Source organism: Archocentrus centrarchus, chromosome 17, assembly GCF_007364275.1.
Source record: "Archocentrus centrarchus isolate MPI-CPG fArcCen1 chromosome 17, fArcCen1, whole genome shotgun sequence".
NCBI lineage: Eukaryota > Metazoa > Chordata > Actinopteri > Cichliformes > Cichlidae > Archocentrus > Archocentrus centrarchus.
The window spans coordinates 22,870,969-22,894,785 of NC_044362.1; the positions used below are offsets into that span (position 1 = coordinate 22,870,969).

A 23,817-nucleotide genomic window follows, 5' to 3' on the forward strand; every position below is an offset into this window, starting at 1 on the left:
AGGCCATTAGGCAGGTTGTAAATAAACTGTGATGTTAGCTACAGTATACCTGAAGTTTGAACCGTAAGGCCTTTATCCACACTGCTGCTGTGATGGAAAATTTTAAGATCCTGTGCTTTTCTGTGTTAAGCTGACCTGGCTGAATGGAAGGCTCCATAGCATCATATTTTGTCTCCATATACTCTTTTTAATACAAGATATACTCAACTGTTATCTTTTACAAGTTATCTTATACTCAACTGTTCAAGTTATCTTTTACATGGAATGTTCTGACTGTATTCTGTGGCCATGGCGGGTAGATACCAGGTTTCTATAAATGACTGTCTGCTTGTTATTATTCTCAGTCAAATGTCCTGCAGACTGCCAAACTTACTTTGTCAGTTCTAATAAAGTCAAACAACTATCCTGCCTACAGTGTTTGGCATTATATCACTTGGTGTTTGTGATTTTTAAGAAGCAGAGGTAAACATCTGTGACATGAATGACCAAAACTCTTAATGTCCCAATGTTTTAGGTTGGATGCCGGTGACACAGAAGGGGAATAGTAGTGTTTTGTTTTGGTTCCTCAGTCATATGGATAACACATGTGCAGTGTTTTCAAAGTTTCAGAGTGAGTCTTCTTGCCAGTTAATGACGCCAAATGTTTCCAATTGATGCTTGACTGGAGAAAAGCACAGCATGTGCCACCACAGACACGCAGGTCTAAACTTAGTTATGACGTAAAAAAGAAAGAATCCGTGTGGTTTCGCTTTTTATATGAAAACATTTGTTTTTTTTATTATCTTCCTTCTTTAGCTGTATGAGTTTCTGCTGCTATTGTAACTCCTACCTGGGCCATTCTCCTTGCTTAAAGCCAATCTACTGCATACTGTTCACTGGTTTGTGACACAGACCCTGTTGTGTGTTACAGGAATTCAGGAGGGTACAGAGTGCACCAAGTGTAAAAATGACTGGGCATTGAGGGCGGCGATTGCACTCCTCTATGTGCTCTGTGCCCTGCTCGCTATAGCGGTGGCTGTCCTTGGATACAAAGGTAAGTGGTAACTTCAAGTTAAAGTTAAAATGCTTGCATGAACAACACCGTAGTTATTAGATGGACTGCAAGTCTTGGCATCCATAACAGCTCACCTGACAGCCTTGAAATCACTACCAAAACTGGTCACAGTGCAGCAGCAGATGGTGATATTATTTTTTCCAGGTCCAGGTTAGACCTTTTCTTACGAGCCCAGAGATATTAATATGCAAGAAAATGAATATGCTTTAAAAGAAAATACAAAATTTGATGTAAATATTTGATTATGAAATTGTGTTCTTCACTTCCCATCCCTGAACTAGCATTATTGAATATCCTTGCCATTCCTTAATTCTACATGTGAATTAAGCTCCTATCTCATGTGTCGCATGATGACATTACTTGTACTATCAAAGGGCATTTCAATAAGACATGATTGAGTGTGTAAGAGAGAATGGCAGGTAAACAGTGAGATTTAAAGTATGCAGAGTGGAGACTGATTGGTTTGAAGAACGTGGGCACAAAGATGATTAGACTAGTGTAATGACGTCAGCTTTGAGTTTGACGGCAGAGGAAAGCAAAAGTGATGAGGAGAATAAACTAGCAGCCAAATACCCAGGAAAGCAGACAGAGGAGTGAATAGTGTATAGATCTTCCTTATTGAAGTTACGCATAAGCTGCATAACAATTGCCCCTCTTTGCCTTTGATGTATAAATCTGTATTGTGCTCCTATTGGTGTATTTGCTGGCTGAGTATGATAAGATTCATAGAAAGTGAGAGCTCAAGAGCACGAGTCTAATTCTGTATAATTTTCTCTCTCTTCCTGCAAGCTGGATTCTTTATTTCTTTTTGTTCTAGCTAGTAGAAGGAAAACAGTGGTGTGGTGTTTAGCATTGTTGCTTCACAGCAAGAAGGTTCTAGGTTTGAATCCACCTTGGCCCGGACCTTTCTGTGTGGAGTTTTCACATTCTGCTGTGTTTGCGTTGGTTTTCTCCGGGTACTTTGGTTTCCTCCCACAGTCCAAAGATATGCACTTACTGAGATTAGGTTAATTGGTCATTCTAAATTGCCCATAGGTGTGAGTGTGAATGGTTAGCCCTGCGACAGGCTGGTGACCTGTCCAGGGTTTACCCCACCCCTCACCCTATGACAGCTGGGATAGGCTACACGCCCCCCGTGACCCTGAAAAGGATAAGCAGAAGAAAATGGATGGATGGATAGAAAGTCCACGAAGGATGATAAGCCCATCTTTAGGAAAAACAAAAGTATGATGTCTGATGTTGGTATAATTACTGGTGTTTTTTTGTTGTTGATTTTTCCTTTGTTTTCTCCTTCCCTACCGTCCAACTTCCATGATCCCCCAGGCTCTCTGCCTTTGTCTTTATCTCTGATGCCTGATAAATTTCAGATGGTTGTATCGCGAACAGTAAAGTCATAGACTTTGAGTGGGGAGTGGTGGCCTAGGGGAGAAGAAGAGGGTTCATCACTGAGAGGACCCTGGTTCAAATCCTCGGGCTGGCATCACTGTGGGTCCCTGAGCAAGCCCACCCCCCCAGGTTGCTCCCCAGGCGCCGCTTGGCTGCCCCCTGCTCCGTGCTGTGCTGTGTGTACTACATACTCCATGTGTGTGATGGGTTAAATGCAGAGAATGAATCTCACTGCGTGTATATGTATGTGACAAATAAAGCTCTTTCTTCTTCTTCTTCTTCTTAAGATTAACCACTCTGTTGACAGAAACCATTGTTTAATGTCCACCGTGTTTGACATCTTTAGCCACAGCTCGGAATGGGAAACAGACTGTGTGACATTGTCCTTACGGCAAGCATTTTGCTGTTTCTCCCTGTTTGAACTGGGGAAACTACATTAAACAGAAACAGAAAGGAATTCCAATCATTTCAGGCGCCATCAGTATGGAATGCATTTTGTGCCTTACACATCTGTGGTCCAAAGCACTCATAGAAAACATGCCAAAATATCCTTGAGTGAAATATTGCTGTAGTCTTACCTGCTCCACAGGCAACACACAGGACATTTGCCTAATGGGGAAAGACTTAATTCAAACTACTCCACAAGTTAAGTTTAGATTTAAATCAGAATTAAGTACTGTCAGGTTTATTTTAGGTTTCCAGCTTTAGGTCTGTGTTAGTCAAGCCCAAGTAAGTTTGATGGCTTGGCTCTAATGTCTACCAGGTGACCATGCAGCAACTATCCCAGCTTAACAGCCCAAAGCAGATTTTGTGGCATGGTTGCAATTTGTTGTCTCATGAACCACAGGCTGACTCACAAATTGCTGCAAGTGTCCAAAATACTTTGAGTTTGCAAGAAACCAACATGAACTGAATTCTACTTTTTTTTTTCCTACGCACTTCATAGCGGATATTCTTCAAATGAATGCTTTCATTTCTGTTAAAGCTTTGTTTATTGAATGCTGCTCCTGCAGCATTCATCAGCGTTAATCTCAGTTTGGGTAACTGCCTACATTTTTGTTCATAACTTGTCACAAGAGGCAGCCACTAAGACTTAAGTTAACAACCTTATGTAACTCATAATGCTTTTCCAATACAGGAATGTGAGATGAATGGAAAGATTAAAGGGTGAAAGCAGGTATGTTCAAGATTAGTGGGAAGTTTTGCAGGTGTTTCTATTTTATTCTACATTTGTCACTTTTATCAAATGAGATGAAGTGTTTCTGTGATTCTCCCAAAAGAAAAGCACATGATTATTTTAGAGAAAATAAGGCAGATTTAAAGGAGATTCAAGCTTCATACGCCAGTTCTCATTAGTTACCCAACAGCTCTTTGAAATAATTTTTGTTTGTCCCAAGTACATGTTTTTGTCACTCCTGGAATGATAACAGTGAACGCTTCGGGTGTTTTCCAGTTCAGTTTTTAGACGCCCCCACACTGAGAGAAAAACAAACCATGGAAGAGAGGAGACTCTTCCAGCAGATGTAAGGAGAAAGAGAGCAGAGCCAGCGTCAGAGTGCGCTGGTGTGGTATTGATTATGTGTTCGGCACTGTTTACTCTAATGAAGTGGAATTTGTGAATGTCCACTGAGGATGGAGATTTGTATCAATCAACGGATACACAGTTGCCTGGATCCAAAAATGTTAGGAAAGTTTTTCACTCCATTCAACACCATGTGCCCATCATTGATGTTCTTACTGTCCAGTTATTCATTGCAGAGGTATGAATGCAACAGTGCCCTCTGCTGTTAAGAAACCCCTCTGCAGAATAAGTTTATGTACAGCTATTTAGAGCAGAAGTGGGAAGCTACAAAGTACAAATAGTTTGTTAGTACTTAAGTAGCATTTTCAGGTGTCTGTACTTTACTTGAGTATTTATTTTTCTGACAACTTTAAAATTTTTTCTCCCTACATTTAAAAACAAATATCTGTACTTTTTACTCCTTACATTTTCAAAATAGGCTCATTACTTTAGGTTTAATGCAAGGGAGGGAAGTTTTTATTTCTCATCACTGTGTGCCTTCAAACATCAAACCAATTTGAGCCTAAATGGAGGGAAAAATAGCACATGTGGAATGGAAATTAGCCAAGATAACTCGTGAAATACTGGGTTACATCTTGTTGAATTCAGTGGTCTAAATCCACAAAGAGCAGTAAACCTCAGAGCAGCAACAGCTGATCACAGCCTACACACAAAGAAAATTTACTGGAGTTCACAACAGAAATTATTGGGATTCTTTTCCTTCATGCTGAGCCACTACAACCAATCTTGGGGTTCCCCCGCCTGCCACATCCCACTTTAACCCGTAACTGTACTAACTTTTCTGTTTAAGTGTGGAACCAAAGTCCGAAGTTTATATTCCCATGAATTAATATTATTTCATTATTATTAATATAGAACAGTGTTCAGTTAGCTTTGCACAAAAATAGCTGGTAGAAATGTACTTCAGTGAACTACTTTTTTGCTTTCTTACTTTGAGTACATTCAAGAGCCTGTACTTTCTCACTTTACTTGAGTAAAGAAGTTCAATCAGTACTTCAACCTTTACCAAAGTATTTTTTAACACAGGTGTCTGTAATTCTACTTGAGTAAAAAATGTACACGTTTGCCACCTCCAATTGACAATAAAGAAAAATCTCTTTCCTTTTTTCTTAGTGGTTGAGAAAATGGACAATGTGACAGTGGGCATGCAGAATTATGGAGGCAAGATCAATGCTGTTGAGACAGACTTAAAGAAACTTGGTAAGTCTCAGTAACACAAGACAATATCATACTTTATTTATATGCTTTTTTTACAGATATTTTTGTGTGTCCATTTTTCAGATGATCAGGCTGGAGCGTTGTCAATTAATGCCACCAGTGAAATTAAGACTTTTAAGTCAGATCTGGAAGCACTACAGAATCAGCTTCAGCACATTGACCACAGGGCAAGGAGTAACAGTGACAGGCTGCAGGAACTTCAGAAAACAGGACATGGCACGGAAAATGAACATGTCTCACTGCAGAGTTTTATGGAAAACAATGCTGCTTTACTCCGTGGGATCAAACAGACCTTGACCTCCTACAGTGGAATGATCGACGGCCTTGAGGCAGACACCGCACGGCTCCAGTCTGAGATGCAGAGCCAGGTCAAAGTACAGAGCCAGACAGAGATTGCTGTCAGTGCACTGAACATCACGCAGGCCCAGCAGCGCAATCTGCTCAGCACACTGCAGAAGACAATTGAAGATGCAGGGCAGGAAGTTCAGAAACTGAAAAATGACTATCAGATTCTCCAGCAAACAGCCAGACAAACACGGGCTGACACAGAATGGCTAAAAGAAAAGGTTCAGAACCTTCAAGTTTTGGCAGCCAACAACTCAGCCTTGACCAGGTCCAATGAAGAGGCACTGAATGACTTGGGAGCTCAGCTCAGCAATTTAGCCAGCCAAATTCAGAACACCTCAACTCTCACTGAGGGGCATGACCAGAGCTTGCGTGAGATGATGGACCACCAGAGAGACCATGATAATGTCACCTCATTTAAGTTTGACGAAATGGAAGCACGATTAGACAGACATGAGAGTGAAATGGACCGTGTGACTGGAAACGTTAGCTTTGCCGCACAGATTCTTGGTGTCATCAGCTCTGAGCTGAATGGCCTGAGGTCCTGTGCTGAGACCGTAATGCGACACTCAGACCTTTTACTGGGACTCAATGGAAGTGTGACACAGGCCAGTGCAGACAATAGAGAGCTACGCACCCAGCAGGATGAGCTAGTAGCCAGGTTGGACAGAGAGGTCAACAACTTGGCTATGGTGATGGAGGAGATGAAGCTAGTGGACAGCAAGCACACACAGCTCATCACCAACTTTACCATTCTACAAGGTAAGAAATCCTTGGTGTGCATCTTTTATTCTGATAGATGACATGTAAATAAGGCATCTTTTCCCATTATTAGTGAAATTATGAGTTGATTTAATTACTGTAGGTACTGTATTGAACTAGTACAGTTTACCAAACTATAGTGCATTTACAAATTTCTTAAACTTGCATTCAGTGTCTTTGAGTAAGTCATGATATCTACCAGATTCTGGCCTTCAGAAGAACCATATCTATGAATTATTAGTGACTTCTGATAATGAAGAGGATCTTACGTCTTCTGGTGTGTAGTGCACAGTTAAAAAAAAAAAAAAAAAAAAAAAGTAAAATTAAAAGAAACACAAGAGTACACGAATCCAATGGTAATGTTTTGTCTGACAGTGCAACAGTTATACCATCTTTTGACTGTTACACTCCACTTATCTGCTCTTATTTCAGGCCTACCAGGTCCAAGAGGCCCCAGAGGTGACAGAGGTCTTCAAGGGCCAATGGGCCAAACAGGACAAAAAGGTGATAAAGGAGACAAAGGACTGCCAGGATTGATGGGACCTAAAGGAGAGCAAGGTGCAGCTGGACCACTAGGTGCTGCAGGTCCAAAAGGTTCACTTGGGCTGCGAGGTCTTCCAGGAGCTAAAGGATCAAGAGGGTCTGGTGGTCGACCTGGAATCCCTGGTGAGAAAGGTGACCCTGGGGTTGCAGGGCCTCCCGGTAGGGATGGATCTCCTGGAATGCCAGGACCACCAGGGCCACAAGGGCCCAGAGGAGCAGCGGGACCTGCAGGTTTAGAGGGACCTCGTGGGCCTATCGGACCCATTGGCCCTTCTGGTCCTCCAGGTCTTCCAGGGTTGCCTGCACCTCCCATATTTGTAAAGCCACCTCAGCCCACTCAGCTCCATCAGGTCCCTCAGCCCACCAAACCTTCTCAACCTTCTAAACTAGCAGAGGAACCACAAGGCTCTGTGTCTGTCCAGCCCCCTGTCGCCACAAGCCCAAAGCCTGGTGAGTGAAATGACTAGATAAAGCTAGAAAAGTGCTAGTTGCACTTTAGAAGTACATTTTTGTAAATGCTCATACCTTGCACGATCTAAACAGCATCTCCAGTGATTTTGTTTGCTTACATAATATGTATATGGTAATTTATTCTTCCAGGTTGTCCACATGAGTTCCGAAAGTTTGGAGACAGCTGCTATTACTTGTCTCGCGGTTCACAGAGGCTCAATTTTGATGAGGCCAAGCAATTTTGTGCCAACCTTTCAGCTCATATGCTCATTATCAATAACAATGAGGAACAGGTGAATTAAATTAGGCCCAGATATATCTGCTGTTGGTAATTTTAAACAATTATACAATTTAAACTATCATAAAATGTTATTATGAACTAATTTTCTCATTAAATCTTCTTTTCTGTTCTACCTGTAGCAATTTGTCAGGAATGCCATCACAGGAAAGGGATATTTCTGGCTGGGACTTAGCGATAGAGAGGAGGAAAGTGTTTGGAAGTGGGTGGATGGAACCACACCTGTTTTCATGTAAGCTATAAATCTATGAATATATTTGAATTGTACGGGACATGCTTTATGAGTGTAACCAACTGTCTTTGTGGCTGCTTTTAGGAATTGGAAGCCTGGCCAGCCTGATAACTGGAAGCATGGTCACGAAGACGGCGAGGATTGTGCTGGCCTTATCCATAATGCCAACTGGAATGATTTTTACTGCACTGACCGCATCGGTTTCATCTGTGAACGCGCCTTTGACTGTGAGTACCTTCTTCACATAAAACTTTAATTAATTTTGAAATTGCCAATTTGTTTGTATTTGAAAAGTTACATTTTTTTAGTATTGCTGGTAACAAATCTCACATAAAGACCAAATCTGGCATCTGACTGAAGTTTATTCAGTTCACTCCAAATATACATTTTTAGAATGTGCCGCAAATCTATAAAAAGTTAAAACTGCTGGGTATAAATGTTACTCAAACAGGGATAATAAATATAGCTATAACCAATGTCACAGTGGATTCTATCACATCATGTATAACAGTAAATATGCCCCCTGTGATGCTGAATTGAACAAGCAGTTAATAAAATGAATGAGTGGCATTAAAAATGGTGTTTCATCACAGTGAAACACCATATGTATTAATGTCTGCTAGTACAGCTGTTCTTTTCATGCAATGACACGTCAAAATGTCAATATGAGAGCTGTAACTTTTGTTGTAACTATAAATGCAACATCTTGTAAGCACACACAGAGATGTAGACACAAAACTGGTTTTATGTGTTATATTTTTATTCTCTTCACAGTGAAGATGCCAGTCTTATAGCATCTAAGAAGTAGTAATCTGTCTGTGGGGGAAAGGTGAAGAGGATGAAGTTGAAGTTGATGTCATGATAATGAGGGACATAAGGAGCTCCACGTGACTCTGATCAAACCAGCCCAGTGGAGCATCACTGACACTTTGACTGTTGTTTGTCTTTAAAGGCACTTTACAACATAGTACAGTGCAAAAAGCAGAGCAAACACAGAGCCATTCCACTGTTATAATGATTTAGAATTTGTACTGAAAAAACATGAGAGTGTCTGCGTTTATTTAGGCTATACATTTGGTGCAGCCACTGTTGTACATGTGTATCTGTATATAATATTTTACAAAAGACAAATAGTTGGTTGGATTTCATATTGTTTAATATCTTGACTTTTTCTCTCAATCTTTAAATGTTAAAAAAAAATTGTCAGAGGATTATTTTATTAAAGTAGAAATCTTTTGTATTCCGGAAAATACTTCACAGAATCATAGTTGTGTTTAGAAGCAAGTTCCCACAAACATTATTATCATCATTACCCAGCAAACAACTGTAACCTAAGCTAACAAATAGAAACAAAAGTAGAGCAAATTTTCTCAGTGCCTCTTCTTTGGGGGAATAGATTGCTCAGTGGGAGCACTGTTGCTGTGTTATGAAGCACAGTATTTCTTGGACTTTAGGCTGCCAGTATTATTTTAATCTGAGATATACATTAACAGTATGTACATAGTTTGCAATGTATCCATTATCAGATGATTTATTCATTATGCCAAATGCAATATGTGAAACATTACATGTTTATGATTTGCATAATCACTTGTTATTGTTGATCTTTGCCAATGCTTATGGACTGTATAGCAGTGTGTAATCTGGTTTAAATCTGATTTGTGCCTTCGTTAAATCACCGAGTTCCTATGGATCAGGCCAGGATGCTTAACACAATAAAATGGGAAAGAATTTTGTGTGGAGTCAATGATTTTTGTTTTGATATTTAAGTAAATGCATGTAGCGTGGTTAGCATGACTGTTTGCCTGTAAAGACTAAAGACAAATAGAAACTTAAATTTTACTCAAATTTCTGCTATTTATTTATTATTTACACATATTGTCTTCACTAAAGCCAGTGAATAACAGAATAGCATCAGCGTTTGGAGAAAAGGTAACAAAATATTACAGAAGCATCTCAGTGGCAGCTAAGCTTACATGTGTCAGACACTCCAGACACACAGTATGCTCACTGATGCTGCCTAAACCTCATAATGAAATAACTCAAGCATAATAAATATTTTTACCTCTGCCAAGGAGGTCGTGTTTTTGGTATTGTGTGCATGTGTGTCGTTCTGTCTGTAAACACAATAAAGGTTTTGAATGAATTCTGATAAAATTTTGTTAGGGGTGCAGACTGGGGTCATGTTAGCAAGCCATTAAAATTTGGCTTACATCCACCAAGGTCTTCAAGGTCAACTTAATTCATTATTTGTTGAAAATTGACAAAAAGCCTTGGAAACTATGATTTTTACAAGTGTGATGTGTATTGCCAACATAAAGATTTAAAATATGTCACATTTGACCTCTGACATCACTTTTACATTTCATGGAGGTTTGTGCTCTCAGAGTGCTTTATGTTTTTAATATATCTTAAGTAAACAAATACAACAGTAAGTACAACATGTAGGTTGATTTTGTCAAAAACCATGTCCAAATTATGTATTTATATGACATAATATTCAGTCTTTGGATTTAAATTATTACTACTAACATAGGCAATAATGCTTAATTCACAACATTTTGTTCTAAATCAATTATTCAGAAAAATATACTAATCAAGAATTTTTTCTTTCCTTCAGTACATTATCCACATTTTGTGTGTGTGTGTGTATGTGTGTGTGTCAATATCAATGCCAATTTTATTCATATTGCATATTTCTTTACACATGAACTCAATGTGCTTCCCATAAAAGATAAAAAACAAAAAAATAAAAAAAATAAAAGTGTCTTAAGGCAATAAAAACAACAGAACAAAACTTTGCAAAGAAATTAGATACAAATTAACATTCCCACAGAGTTATTAACTGTAAGCTTGTGAGAATAAAAAGGTTATTAGTCTGGTTTTTTTTTTTTGTTATGTAAACACAGTTGTAATTGACCTCAGGTCAGGCTCACAAATATTTCTGTCTCTCTTTTCAATTCTAAAAGGTTTCGAGACATCCAGCAGTTAATGTCATCAGCGCAGCTTATTAATTCATATAATTACATATTAGTTAATTTACTTTAAATCATTGTAAATTGCTAAAAGTGGTCCATTTATTGATTTAGTTACGCCACACAAATTAGTGGAACTACACGCGCAGCTACACCCGCGTGGTCAGTCCGTCACGTGATTACCGTCACCTGACGATGACATGTTATTTTTTTTTAAGCCAAGGACAATTTGCGGCTTATGATTCATTCTCTCTAGTGTCCAGGCAGCACATAGGCGTGAGCAGCTGTCTGACAGGGAGCGTTAAACTGTAGTCGCTGATAGCCGTTTATTAAACATCGTATGGTCTCTGTCAATTACCCAGAATGCCCTGCTTGTTGCCGTCTGACGAAGGAGTGACTGTGTAGAAAAGAATCAGCTAGCTGCCTTTGACACCTATCAGGCTGTCGTTACTATGCATTTGTATTGTATGAAATAAGAAAAAAAGAGGGAAAGAAAATATCTGGGGAAACCGAAATCTGTTGTTGTTGACACACCGAGCGATGCCTCTCTTCACAACCAACCCCTTTGACCAAGATGTTGGTGAGTAATCACAGCTGGAGGCTGTTATTAGCAGGCTTGCTAAGGTAGCTGTGTGCAGACAGCTTTGTTTGTGTTCTCCAGCTGTGTGGGCAGCCTTTCAGTTAGCCTCTAGATTTATATTATTGTTATGTGAGTGCTTTTTGGGTATATACTGTAGGCTGTATTAACTGACAGTCTGCAGCCCATGATATTATTCTGAATGCCTGTGTGGCTTGTGTTTGTAGAGCACAGTTGGCTAGCTTGCTTCCCTGTCTTATTTTGGGTATTTAGCTAGCAAGCAGCAACTAACGGTTTAGCGATAGCATCCCAAGTTTAGCCTTGAAAACGTGCAATGTTATGTTATGTTACGTGTAATGTTATTTTCAAGATTTATTACAGACATCGTTTTGTCAGGTTAACTATTAATAAAGGTGGAGACACAGACTTGTCATCGGCTTACCGAATTAAGTTAGCAAGCCATACGTTTCTGCATCCAATCTTCTGTTAGCTAACCACAATGATGTGCTTGACCTCTCACAGTGAGTGGAAGAGAAAGAGGATGCGGACTGTGCGAAACCGCAGTATTGCTGTGTTTCCAGTTCTCTCTTTGATCTTTGTCGAGTGGTTAACCACTTCATTTACATGTAGATGGTGCAGAGATGGGAAAAATACACAAACAGTTGACTGCACAGCCTCATACACAGTCAGAAGCCTTCAGGAAATGCTGATTTGGTAAAACATGCTCTGTCATGTTATTCCAGCCTTTAAGTGATCATGCTCTTTTGTTTCTTGCTTTATTGTGTCACTTCTGCTGTTGTGGACATCCACTGCTTCACTATGCTTTTGTATTTAAAAAAAAAAAATCTTATTTTGATATTTTGCAACTTAATTTTTTAATAGCAGAAGTTTACCCAAAGTGCTTTAAAGGCACACTCATTTATAATCCAGGTCTCCAATTACAAACACGAAACTCACATAAACGCACAATGGAGCAAAATTAATAATTGAAAAAAAAAATAAAAACATAATGTGGCACGTCAGACAATGACCACAAAGGCCCTGTCACATTTAATTTTTAGTCAAGAACTGTGACTGAGAGAAGTTGTAGAATTCAAACATCCGTTATATATTGTGGAGTTAAACTTGACAGGTAGCCGGTGCAGTTGAGCTAAAGCAGGAGTGATGTGCTGCCTTATCTTTGAACCAGTTAAGAGTCGATGAGCTACATTTTGAACCATCTACAAATGAGAGAGAGTGGAACTGGGTAATCCTAAGGGAAATACTGTAGTGCAGGTGAGAGGTGGTAAAGGCTTGGATAACAAAACTGGATTTACCAGTGGCTCTCAGTTGGTAAGAGCTGCCCTTCACAACATTCCTAATTGGACTGTTGAAAGTCAATTAAATAGTCATAAAAACACCAAAAAAATTTTAACTATGGTTTGGACATGGCTGGATAAAGTACCTCAGTGAGGATGTTTGTGCAGCTTTGGGGGTGCAAATAAAAGAACTTCAGTTTTTACTGTCATTTAGTTGAAGAATTTTTTTTTTTTCATCTGTGATTTCAGATCATTCAAACAAACAGGTTCTTCATGGAGTCACTGTCAAGTGGCTGCCCTAATGTGTCAGCTTAGTATGACATCTTATTCCCATTCCTGTATTTCTACTTGGAATGCACTAAAATATCTCTGCAATAGATTAGCGACCTGTCCAGGGTGTACCCCACCTCTCACCCTGTGATAGCTGGAGTGAACTCCAGCCCAAGCGCAACCCTGAATTGGATAAGCAGATGAGGGAGATGGATGCTGTCGTTGTTAAACATTGGTATCTGCTCTAAACTGCACAAGCGGTACATCCTTTAGTAAAACCTAAAGCTGCTTCCAGGACAAGAGGAGTCAAACACACCAAGCCTAGATGCTACACTTACTAGTTAAACATTTTAAAATTATGTTATTTGGCAGCAGGATATCTCAAAGTGGCAAAGAGAACCCACTGCTGAATGAAAGGCATTAATCCTTAGATTAACTTGAGGTTAAATCTGCAGTAGTCTTTATGAGGGTGTCTGTATCAAATATGATTGTGAAAAGGGGATTCTCACAGGCAGTTTGCAACAGTGTTTTTTTTTTTTCCTGTTTCAAGTAGCTTTATTACTGCTCTGTAGGATTCCCACATCTCTTCTATCCTGTCTCTAAATACAATCATGACAGTTTTTTTTTTTTTTTTCAATGAAGATTTCTTCTCATGTTGTTTGGCGTTCTTCTTTTCTGCAGAGAAAGCAACCAGTGAGATGAACACTGCTGAGGACTGGGGCCTCATTCTGGACATATGTGACAAGATAGGGCAGTCACGCACTGGGTTAGTTAACTTTTCACACCCTAAGGCTTACAAACACATTTCTTTTTTTTCTTTTTTTTTTGCTAGAACATAATTTAGTGATTTGCAGTTGAATTCAGGGAAGTCCAAAGAAGTATATAAGAAGAGCTTCTTATAGCTTAACCTTCTCAAACCTTTGAGTTCTGCTATTCTGTTGCAGGCCCAAAGAATGTCTCCGCTCTATAATGAGAAGAGTGAACCACAAGGACCCTCATGTAGCCATGCAGGCGCTGACTGTAAGCAGACTGTAAACAAACAGCCATGTTTGGTTATAAGTTTGATAACTCACTTCCTGAAAGACACTAAGCTATGAGCTTGTAAAGTGACCTAATTTACTCTTTTATAAGTGATAAATTAACGTGTGCTACAAGTATGTCAACTGTTACTTACGTAATGAGCCTCGTGAATATGCTGTACACTTTGTCCTCACAGCTTCTCGGTGCTTGTGTCTCAAACTGTGGGAAAATATTCCACTTGGAAGTGTGCTCCAGAGAGTTTGCCAGTGAAGTCAGTAATGTTTTAAACAAGGTGTGTGGTCATTTTCACTTTTTTTGTGTGTGTTATCCAGATAAGCCATATTAATTATGTGTGATTACTTCATAAAGCTTCATGCTTGATCCATGTTCACATAAAATGCTTTGTGTGTTCTCCAGGGCCACCCCAAAGTCTGTGAGAAGCTGAAGGCCCTGATGGTGGAGTGGGCGGAAGACTTCCGCAATGATCCGCAGCTCAGTCTGATCTCTGCAATGATCAAGAATTTACGGGAGCAGGGCGTCACATTCCCAGCTGTGGGCTCCCAGGTGGGTACAGGAAATATAATAGATTACACCTTTGTTTGTTTGTGGTTGTTGTGTTTTTTTAGCTTTAATGTAAAATATAAATGTTTACTTTGTTTTGGACATCAAAATGAATAGTGGTTAAGACCAAAAGGGCACTTCTGGTTCATTGTATTTATAATGCCGGCATCTGTCATATGACTGTGTATTAAAAAAATCAATAAAAGCAGAAATTATTTAACAGAAAATATTTTAGTTAAATGGTGAACTTGAGGTTGTTTTGTTCAAAAACCCCTCTTTTTTTTTTTCTTTTTTTTTTTTTAATTCTTTTTTTTAAGTCATGAGTCTGAGTCATTATTTGAGTGCAGCACATGATTATTGTTTTCACAGGCTGCTGAGCAAGCAAAAGCAAGCCCAGCACTAGTGGCAAAGGATCCCTCCACCTCAACAAACAAAAAAGAAGAGGAAGATTTGGCCAAAGGTAAAGAGGCCTCTAGCAAATAATCAGAGAGCTGGACCACTTTTTTGCATAGGACTCTTGTATACGTTTTTCAGTATTCAGACACATGTAGAAATACATTAGAATCTTTGTCAATAAAGGCTGCTCATTAAACACATTTTAATTGTTTATTGGCCTTGCAAAACTCACCTTGTTATTCTGGATTAATGAATTGCAGATGTTCCACAAGGTGTAAGGCATTTTCAAGGTGAAACGCACAGCCACTCTCTCTTGTGGTTATCTTTTTGCCTCCCTTGTATGCAGCTATCGAGTTGTCACTGAAGGAGCAGCGTCAGCAGCCGCAGACTTCAATGTCAAGTCTTTACCCAAACACCTCCAGCCTGCTCTCCTCACACAAGTCTGATGGCAGAAAAGTCCGTGCCATCTATGATTTTGAGGCTGCAGAGGATAATGAGCTCACCTTTAAGTCAGGAGAAATCATCACTATCCTGGATGATAGGTAAACTTTTACACACATTTAACCAAGTGCACACAGCAAACTGGGACCTTTCTTTTTAAATAATTGTGAGTAGGTTTACAGGGCCTATGTTGCATTCTGATTCAGGTGGCTGTTCTCTTTGAAGCCTTTTGAAATGCTTTTTAGAATAATGCTGAATCAAAAGAAAATGCATTGTAAATATGATGGCTTAACCAGTCTGTAAAATTTGTATCTTTAAAAAGACTTCAGAAATGTGTTCATGTTTTTAAAGAAGTTTGGAAATGACCTAGTAAAACAATGAAATGCCAATGAAGTGATTAAAGTTCCTTAAAGCTTTAATTTCAATTTTCTTTCTCCTAGTGACCCCAACTGGTGGAAAGGGGAAACATACCAGGGGGTGGGACTGTTTCCCTCCAACTTTGTCACTGCTGATCTCACTGCAGAGCCTGAGATGAGTGAGTACAAGCGCATTAACGCAATTACTTTCTTCACTTGAGTCATCGCTGATTCTTTGGGAGTCCATTTAGTCCATTAGCAACATTGCTTTATAGATCCTGGACTGTGCGATACAAAGAGCATAGTGCAACAACAGAGTCAAAATAGGCAATGAAAAATAACACAGCCTGTATTTCTGGGAAGTCGTTCATAAGTGTGGGATAGCATTGGGATACATTTCCTCCTGCTGATACCCTTTTCTTTTGTACCAGATCTGTTTCTGGTGTAATAACTGAACCATTTAAAATGCAAACATTGATATTTGTATCATGGTATCTTGCTGGATGCTCTATTCTGTCTCTGTCATTGCTTCCACAGAAATGTGTAGTCTAAAAGGGTGGGAAAAAAAATCACATTTGAACTTTAATTGTAAAGCTTTTTTTTTTTTTTTAAATTTATTTAAATATTTTAAGGTGTTAGTATACTTGTCTGTACACATACACAGTTCAGCATTTTGATGTTGTTCTGACCAATAAATTATCAAAACCCCACAAAAAAGGGGGTTACGAGCTTTGCTTTGTTGGGAGTTTTCTAGGTTCTTCATCACATCCAGTTTTTGTTGTGTAAGAGCACCTTTATTATTATTACTTGCTAATTGTACAGCTTTGTCATATTCTTGATTCTGTGGCTTTTATTCTCCTTAAACATGCATGCTGGGTATGTACATCCAGCTGTTTGAAATAAAGGCGACTGGACTTCTTTTTGTTTCTTGAAGACGTTTCACGTCTCATCTGAAAGGCTTCTTCAGTTCTCAATCAAGTGTCTTCAAGAAACAAAAAGAAGTCCAGTCACTTTTTTTTTTTTTTTTTTTTTCTTTTTCAAGCTCCAGAGACTACTATGACCTGAATGACTGAGAACCTACACAGACATACATCCAGCTGTTGTGCTTTTTCCCCTCCAGTTGTGTCAAACTCATCCACTTCTACTGTTTTCATGCCGCTTGTTACTATTTCTTGTTATTCTAGTTGGCAAGAACAATAACTTTTTATCAGCTTATAACTTCTATTTTCTGCTCCAGTGTTGCATGCTTCTGTCAGACCATTATTATTGATTATCAAGTCAGTTTATCCTTGTATCTTGTCTGCATTACTGACCACTGAGACTGTTGTGTTGTTTTTGTGCTGCTGTGTCCACCGCTACTTGGGAATCCATAGTGAAGACTGAGAAGAAGACAGTACAGTTCAGTGAGGACATTCAGGTAGAGACCATAGAGCCCGAACAGGAGCCAGTATACATAGATGAGGTGAGTTCTCTGCTGTGTGTGCTTGCTTACGCGAATGATTCAACCTCGTTAAGATCACAAGTTGTTTCAGCAAATAAAGAAAATTCTTCCAGTATAACATTTTAAAAATTATTACTTGACTATAAAACAGTGACTAAATTTATTCCTCTTGGATTATGTTAAAAATGATCTCGCATATACCTGATCCTTATCAAATATCTCCAGGACAAAATGGACCAGCTACTGCAAATGATTCAAAGTGCAGATCCAACAGACAACCAGTCTGACAGCGTTGAATTACTACAGCTTGAAGGTAAACTGATTTTTAATATGAATATATGTAAGGGACAGGAAAATATGTATAACGGTACAATTTGGAAGAGGCGGATTTCTGCTGGCTAAAGAAACTAACAGATTTTTTTCTTTCTATCAGGTGCCTGCAATCAAATGGGGCCCCTCATCGACCAGAAGTTGGAGGATATTGACAGGTACATTGTGCTGATATGGCATGTTTTGCTTATAGAAACTTAGAACATTGTCAGCTGAAGAAAAGTGAAGAACGTAACGATGCAGAAGGTCTCTGAAAAGATTGAGTTTATTGTTGGTTAACGCTGATTTAAGGGAGTCTAACTTGTTGATCGGTTGTATCGTCAGGAAGCACTCAGAGCTGTCGGAGCTGAACGTGAAGGTGATGGAGGCGCTGTCTTTATATGCCAAGCTGATGAATGAAGATCCAGTCTATGCCATGTATGCCAAGCTGCAGAGCCAACAGTATTATATGCAGCAGCCTGCCAGCGCAGCACAGCAGGTAAAGCCAGTGTGTCATGGATATGAACAAGATTAACAACTATAGTCATTCTTTTAAGGACTTAAAAGGTGATGAAATATCAACACTTAATGTGTTCATGTTTGTTACCACAGGTCTACCCTGGCCAGCCTGCATCAGGTTCGTATGCCATGAGCAGCGCTGGGGTGCAAGGCTATACTGTTCCTATGGAGCAGCTTCCTCCCGGAACTCCCATTCCTGGTCAGCCAGCTCCCAGGTGAGTTTCAGGCTGCCCGGGGTCGTGGTGTACTAAGCATATTACAGGTACCAATATTATCAGTTTTTGTATCTGCTCTGTTTTATTTGGGATGAAGAATGTCAGCCATGCTTAATACATTAACACCTCATTTGCTCTTAATTTATATTTATATACGGTAAATTCTCCACAACAGTTCTGTTCTTAAACAGAAATCTGTGTCACTTTGTACAGATGTTTGAAGCGTTAACTCTTGATGGTTGGTGGATTTTTATTTTTTTTTTCCCCTGCACAGTTTAAACATTGATGACTTTTACTGAAAGTTGCAATTTATTGCTTTGAAACTGAAAACAATATTTGTGTTTAAAAAAAATAAATTTAGAGATGATTTGTGAACAGGACTCTACTCACTTCTTGTGATGGAATCAGGGCTGTGAAATCTAAATTTGGCTCAAATGACAGTGTGAGTTGAATTATAGGTTAATTCATACAGTTTCATTGGTGTTTGCCGTGCAGTTGTTTGCTAATTGGTGATATTCCAATGTTGAGTACCCAAAGGTAAACAGGTAGCACTTACTCAAAACTTCAAGAAAAAGCTGACAAATGTCAATCTTGCCAGTTTATTCTGATCATGCTTACATTACTTACGTGTGAGACACAATGGAGGTCATGCCATTTATATAAATGTATTTATATTTTTTTTCCTTATTCTTTTACAGTGACATTCATATGTACATGGGCCAGCCGCCAGTGTACACTGCAGCTCCAGGCAGCATGGCTCCAGCAGATGTTCAGTCCTACCAGAATCCAGCCAGCAACCCTGGCCCAGCACCATGCACGACTCCTGCAGGCATGACACAGACACCAAACTACAGCACTGCCTCTGGCGCAAGCATAGCACCTTCCTCAGATATCCCACAGGCCCCTTTCTCAGAGAAAGCCTTGTTATAGGGCCTTGAGAGCTCACTGATGTCCTCACAGGCGCGCGCACACACACACACACACACACACACACACACACACACACACACACACACACACACACAAAAACACCAGACCTGATCAAATAGTTATAGTGGAAAATTAGTTTTTGTCATAAGGCACCAGCTGAATGGGGGGAAAAAAGGCAAACAGAGTAGACTAACATTGACATTTTGTGTTATGTTTAGCAGATATACAACCAAAGCTGCAGTGCAGAACTTTTATCTCTTCCTTCTGGCAGTCAGAGTAATGCCACAAAAATATTATTTGATTTTTACCGGAAACTATTAACCTGTTATTTGATGATTACTCCTGATCCATGCTGCTCTCAAGTGACTGCATATAGTTTTGGCAGACTTTTGACTTGCTAATTTTACATGGTGGAGTTTACACTGGATTTTTTTTTTTTTTTTTGAAGGAGTTGGACAGTGTTCATTGTTGTCGACTTCCCATGTTTCTCTTGTTTGTACAGTAGCATCGAATGCTACACACACACTACCAATCTGATGTGAAGTAGATATGACACTTTATTCTTCTGTTTTTGTTGTTTTAATTTTGTTGGTTATTCAATTTTTGGCTTGCAAACAGTTTTTAGGTGCATTACCATCACCTTCTGGTGGTAATAACACTACATCCTACCAGGTGCTAGTAAAATAAGGGAGCAATGTATTTTAAAACAAATATAGCTGGCTAAACTTTGATTTTTTTTTTTTTTTTTTAAACAATTATTCAGACAGTCAAAAATGGCCTAAAGGACCACCTCTTTGTTATTTAGACTGTAGTCCCTCATCTGACTGCTTTCCTTTTTTATATGTTGAGCATTAGAAATTTTTCAGTCCTTGTCAGATTTCTCTGCCATGCTCCTAGTTGATGTAGCCAACTCAGTCTCAGTCTCCACCCCAATTCGGCTCTGGCAGTTTCACCACGCACATTGGATTTAAAAGTTCAGTAAACTGCAAAATTTAGAGATTTAAACAGGTGCTAATAGCCTCGAATATAGCAGACACTCATTCTTGTGCAAAAGCCCTGCACTCCAGCTTTAAATACACAGTTACGCTTCTCTTAGCCAGTGAAGTCACAATCATAAGGTTTTTATTTTAAGAGCTCACGCTATGTGACACACAGCCACAGAATGGACACTGTTCTGTTTATTATTGATTTTTTTCACACATTTTTATGATTGTCCTCACTGTTTATAGCTGATGTGAAGGTATGGAGCAGCTTTCAGTTTCACTTGTTCAGAATTTGGCCATCTTTCAAGCTCAGTCACTTCTAAACTAGATTTGATGGCAAAATGTACATCATCACATTGATTGCTTCCTTTTTGTTGCAAGACTTCACAACAGTTATGGCACAGAAAACCTCCTAGGAAAATATGCATAATTTGGCACTAAAGAAATTCTTTTAGTTAAATTTTGGATAAATTTGTATGCAGAGTTGTTTGTTCTAGTCATTAAATATTAGATTCTCTGTTCTGGTATTAATGGAATATCTTGAAGTTTGTAGACATTTGGATCGACCGTCTACTGACTTCAGTTTTTAGGTAATATTAGCATTGTATCAACAGTTGTATCTGTAGTATGTAATTATCACCAAATTTAATATTTCTTACTCAGCAACTTAAAAATAATGATGATAAATATCAGTTTGCCACGTCCAGCTAGCCATGTAATAAATATGCAATTACTATTTGATCAAGTGTGAAATATACACACACCTTCACACCGTCCTCAGTACAAACACTGAGGCTACACACACGATGCACACTACAGGCTGGCATACAGCTATGAATGCACATACAGACACAGCTGCACTACTTGGTTCACGCATACTGTAGTAGTGCGTTATAATTTACCTTCATTCACACACTAACAGAGAAAATAACAATATCCCACAGCTGTCTCATTCACTTAAACCAACTGTAGTTCTAGTCATGTCTCAAAGAGGGGTGTCAATATTCTTTTCATTTTTTTTTTTTTTAATAAAAGGACTTTTAGCTCTGCTGAAAGCATCAGGCTGTTCTTACATTCTGTATATGTTGTCAACTTTTAGAAGTACTGAAAACTGAAGCCACTTTGTTTTTGGAGAGAAGAAACTAGAGGAACTGAAGCATGCACATGACTCTTGTATATACTGTACTGATCTAGTAGTGAAGCCACATGATGACCTCATGGGTGGGCCGTATGCTAGCACAGCTCCAGGTGTTTCTCTCAGCCTTAAAGGTGAACTCTGCAGTCAGGATTTTCCAGATGTCTTAACGGTGCTGAGCCAAAGAGAACAAAGTGGTTGCAGGGAAAAAAAAAAAATCTTAATGCCTGAAAACAAAAAGGTGTTTTTCTTTATTTCTGTCTCTGCCCCCTCACTCCCCAGAAATGACTGATTCCTTACTTCATGCTGCAGAGTTTTCCTTTTAAACCCAACAACTTTTTTGTTGGATGTAAGCTTTGTTCTGTGTCCATCAGAGCTGTGCTAACAAACTCGCACCACAGACTTGGCTACAAAGGGGGAAAACTCCGAGCCCCAGTATCTCCCCACTGTCTTTAAATCATCTCTTTAGTCAGTGTTGGAAAAATAAATACTACATTTTTTTTTTTGTTTTTTTTGTTTTTTTTGTAGTGCATTTTAATTTATGTTTTGATTGTTAAGATATTTTGAATGGAGAAGCAGTGCAGGATGTATGTATTCAGAGAATAGATCAGGATATGTAATATTCTGTCTAACTTAGTTGTATATTTAATTGCTGACATGAGAACATGGACATTTCTCTCTGTGTTTGATACATGCTTGATGTACTGTAGGGTCACACGATAATGTAAAAACTGACTGAACCCCGCCATGCATTTCAAACCTGTCTGTCAACACTAAAACAAGTTCTACCTGAAGGTGTTTCTGATTCTGAACATTCAGAGTCAGGATTTGTAAACGGCTCTTTACCAAAGTCTCCCTAAGCTAAACAGTTAGTGACATGTAAAGCATTCAAGATCAAATGTACAGGTCTACTTCTCATACTCTGCCGTATTTACCATATTCTTAATATTTATCTAATTTATATTGCTTCTACTTGGATAAAGCCTTTGGGAAAGAGTTCATGTTTACAAAAACTGACTGGACTGTGAAAAGGAAACTAATTTATCTGTTGTATTTAATATCGATGGTGTTACATGAAGGAATTATTAGGAATCGTCCACTTTCCAGTCAAATTCGTGTGTTGATCTAACACGCTGTCATTTTAATTTTTCTCGAGGTACTTTCTTTCAAATGTCCTACTTCTCAACACCGTTGCAAGATTATAAAATGACTCGCATCTTAAGCTTTGTACCTCCAGAACCTGATTTGAGTGCGAGATAGATGAGGAATATTGTTTTTTCTTTGTTTTGTTTTGTTTGCCTTCGACTAAAATCAGGAGCGAAATGGAAAGTTACTCTTTCTTCAAAGAGGGTTGAAAAATATCAAAGTAGCAGCTGTTCTGGGACCATAGAAGCCAGTTTATCATCATGCATCATCCAAATGTTGCATCATCTTGTTGAACCCACAGGGTTGGACTGTCACCTGATGTAATTTTTCTTCATTGTACAGGACTGAGATGCTGCCAGTTTTTTTTTTTTTTTTTTTTTTTTTAAGTTTTAAGCCAACATTATTGTAAAGGTTCTGTCTAAAGTTGTACCCTGCTGTTTGTATGTGTTCTTTTAACCATACTTATTAATTGGTATTCACAATAAAACCAGGCCAAATGTACAGAATATTAATGGCTTCACTCGGCTTGATTCTCATGCTTCTTAGTGCATTAAATCGGATTAAATCACAAACTTTATACTCAGATATTGTAGCTTGTGTTTATATAGTTTTACACTACTGAAAACTATCACAGTATAACACATAGTGTAAGTAAGTTGAACTTCAGGGAGAAGTTAGGAAGCATAAACCATTATGAATCCATTTCACCTGCTTTGATCAACCTGTCACAACAGGTGACAGGTTGATCAAAGCCACATGCGCTCGGTTGACCCCCCCAGACTTATTCGTCCTGACTGATTTTTCTCTAGCTTTGCTTTTTGCTGGTGTCATTTGTCACTACTGGAATCATGAGACTACTTGCAGCTCATTCAGGATGGCAGTTCCATACGCGCCTTTGTAAGGTTTGCTGTCTCCCAGCACAGTCTCAAGAGTGTGGAGGAGATACCAGGAGATGGGCCTGCTACTCCAAAGAAAGCTTGACAGGGACACAAAAGAGTGTCAACCCAGAAGGACCGGTATCCACTCTTGCGAGAGGAGGAGGAGCACTGCCAGAGCCCAACAGAATGCTCTCCAACAGGCTACTCATGTACATGTCTGACTGAACTGTCAGCCTACCATCTTGCAGCTTGACTGGTATTCATCATTGGCATCCTGCTGTCTTCACATATGAGAGCTGATTCACACCGAGCGCATGTGGCAGATGTGGGAAAAGTCTGGAGACACCATTGTATACCATAAGCGGCCTGTAACGTCATTTAAAGTTGAGTAATATGGTTTATGTTTCCTAACCATGCAGATTGATATCCCTGAAGCTAAACTGATTTGGTGATATACTGTGATGATTGGTGGTTTCCTTAATTTTGTGAGAGATATA

The 23,817-nt window shown here is 39.1% G+C and overlaps 2 protein-coding genes across 3 annotated transcripts in view; both read left to right on the top strand.

The window, feature by feature from the left end:
• colec12 (collectin sub-family member 12) overlaps positions 1-9,606 on the top strand; it is a 28,256-nt gene extending 18,650 nt beyond the window's left edge. The window contains exons 3-10 of one of the 2 annotated variants that reach the window (XM_030751103.1): positions 911-1,033; positions 5,136-5,222; positions 5,304-6,347; positions 6,780-7,340; positions 7,491-7,633; positions 7,761-7,870; positions 7,955-8,097; positions 8,645-9,606. In XM_030751103.1, coding sequence (XP_030606963.1) covers positions 911-1,033; positions 5,136-5,222; positions 5,304-6,347; positions 6,780-7,340; positions 7,491-7,633; positions 7,761-7,870; positions 7,955-8,097; positions 8,645-8,664 — 2,231 coding nt within the window. In that variant the 3' untranslated portion in view covers positions 8,665-9,606. Of the gene's footprint in view, positions 1-910; positions 1,034-2,617; positions 2,637-5,135; positions 5,223-5,303; positions 6,348-6,779; positions 7,341-7,490; positions 7,634-7,760; positions 7,871-7,954; positions 8,098-8,644 lie in introns of those variants that run through there. The other variant, XM_030751104.1, reaches the window with a different exon arrangement.
• A 1,471-nt stretch (positions 9,607-11,077) lies between these two features.
• Positions 11,078-21,209, top strand: stam (signal transducing adaptor molecule (SH3 domain and ITAM motif) 1). The gene is made up of 14 exons (XM_030751108.1): positions 11,078-11,425; positions 13,672-13,756; positions 13,935-14,010; positions 14,207-14,302; positions 14,428-14,574; positions 14,941-15,031; positions 15,314-15,509; positions 15,849-15,943; positions 17,138-17,226; positions 17,431-17,518; positions 17,639-17,693; positions 17,860-18,013; positions 18,127-18,248; positions 18,947-21,209. The coding sequence occupies exons 1-14, from the start codon at positions 11,386-11,388 to the stop codon at positions 19,176-19,178; spliced, it is 1,566 nt and encodes a 521-aa protein (XP_030606968.1). The 5' UTR covers positions 11,078-11,385; the 3' UTR covers positions 19,179-21,209.
• Positions 21,210-23,817: the final 2,608 nt, after the last annotated feature.

Coding starts and splice junctions, on each gene's coding strand:
- stam (XM_030751108.1), top strand. CDS start 11,386: ATGCCTCTCTTCACAACCAACCCCTTTGACCAAGATGTTG. Junction 14,011..14,206: donor TAGCCATGCAGGCGCTGACT/GTAAGCAGACTG, acceptor TTGTCCTCACAG/CTTCTCGGTGCTTGTGTCTC. Junction 18,014..18,126: donor CTGCCAGCGCAGCACAGCAG/GTAAAGCCAGTG, acceptor TTGTTACCACAG/GTCTACCCTGGCCAGCCTGC.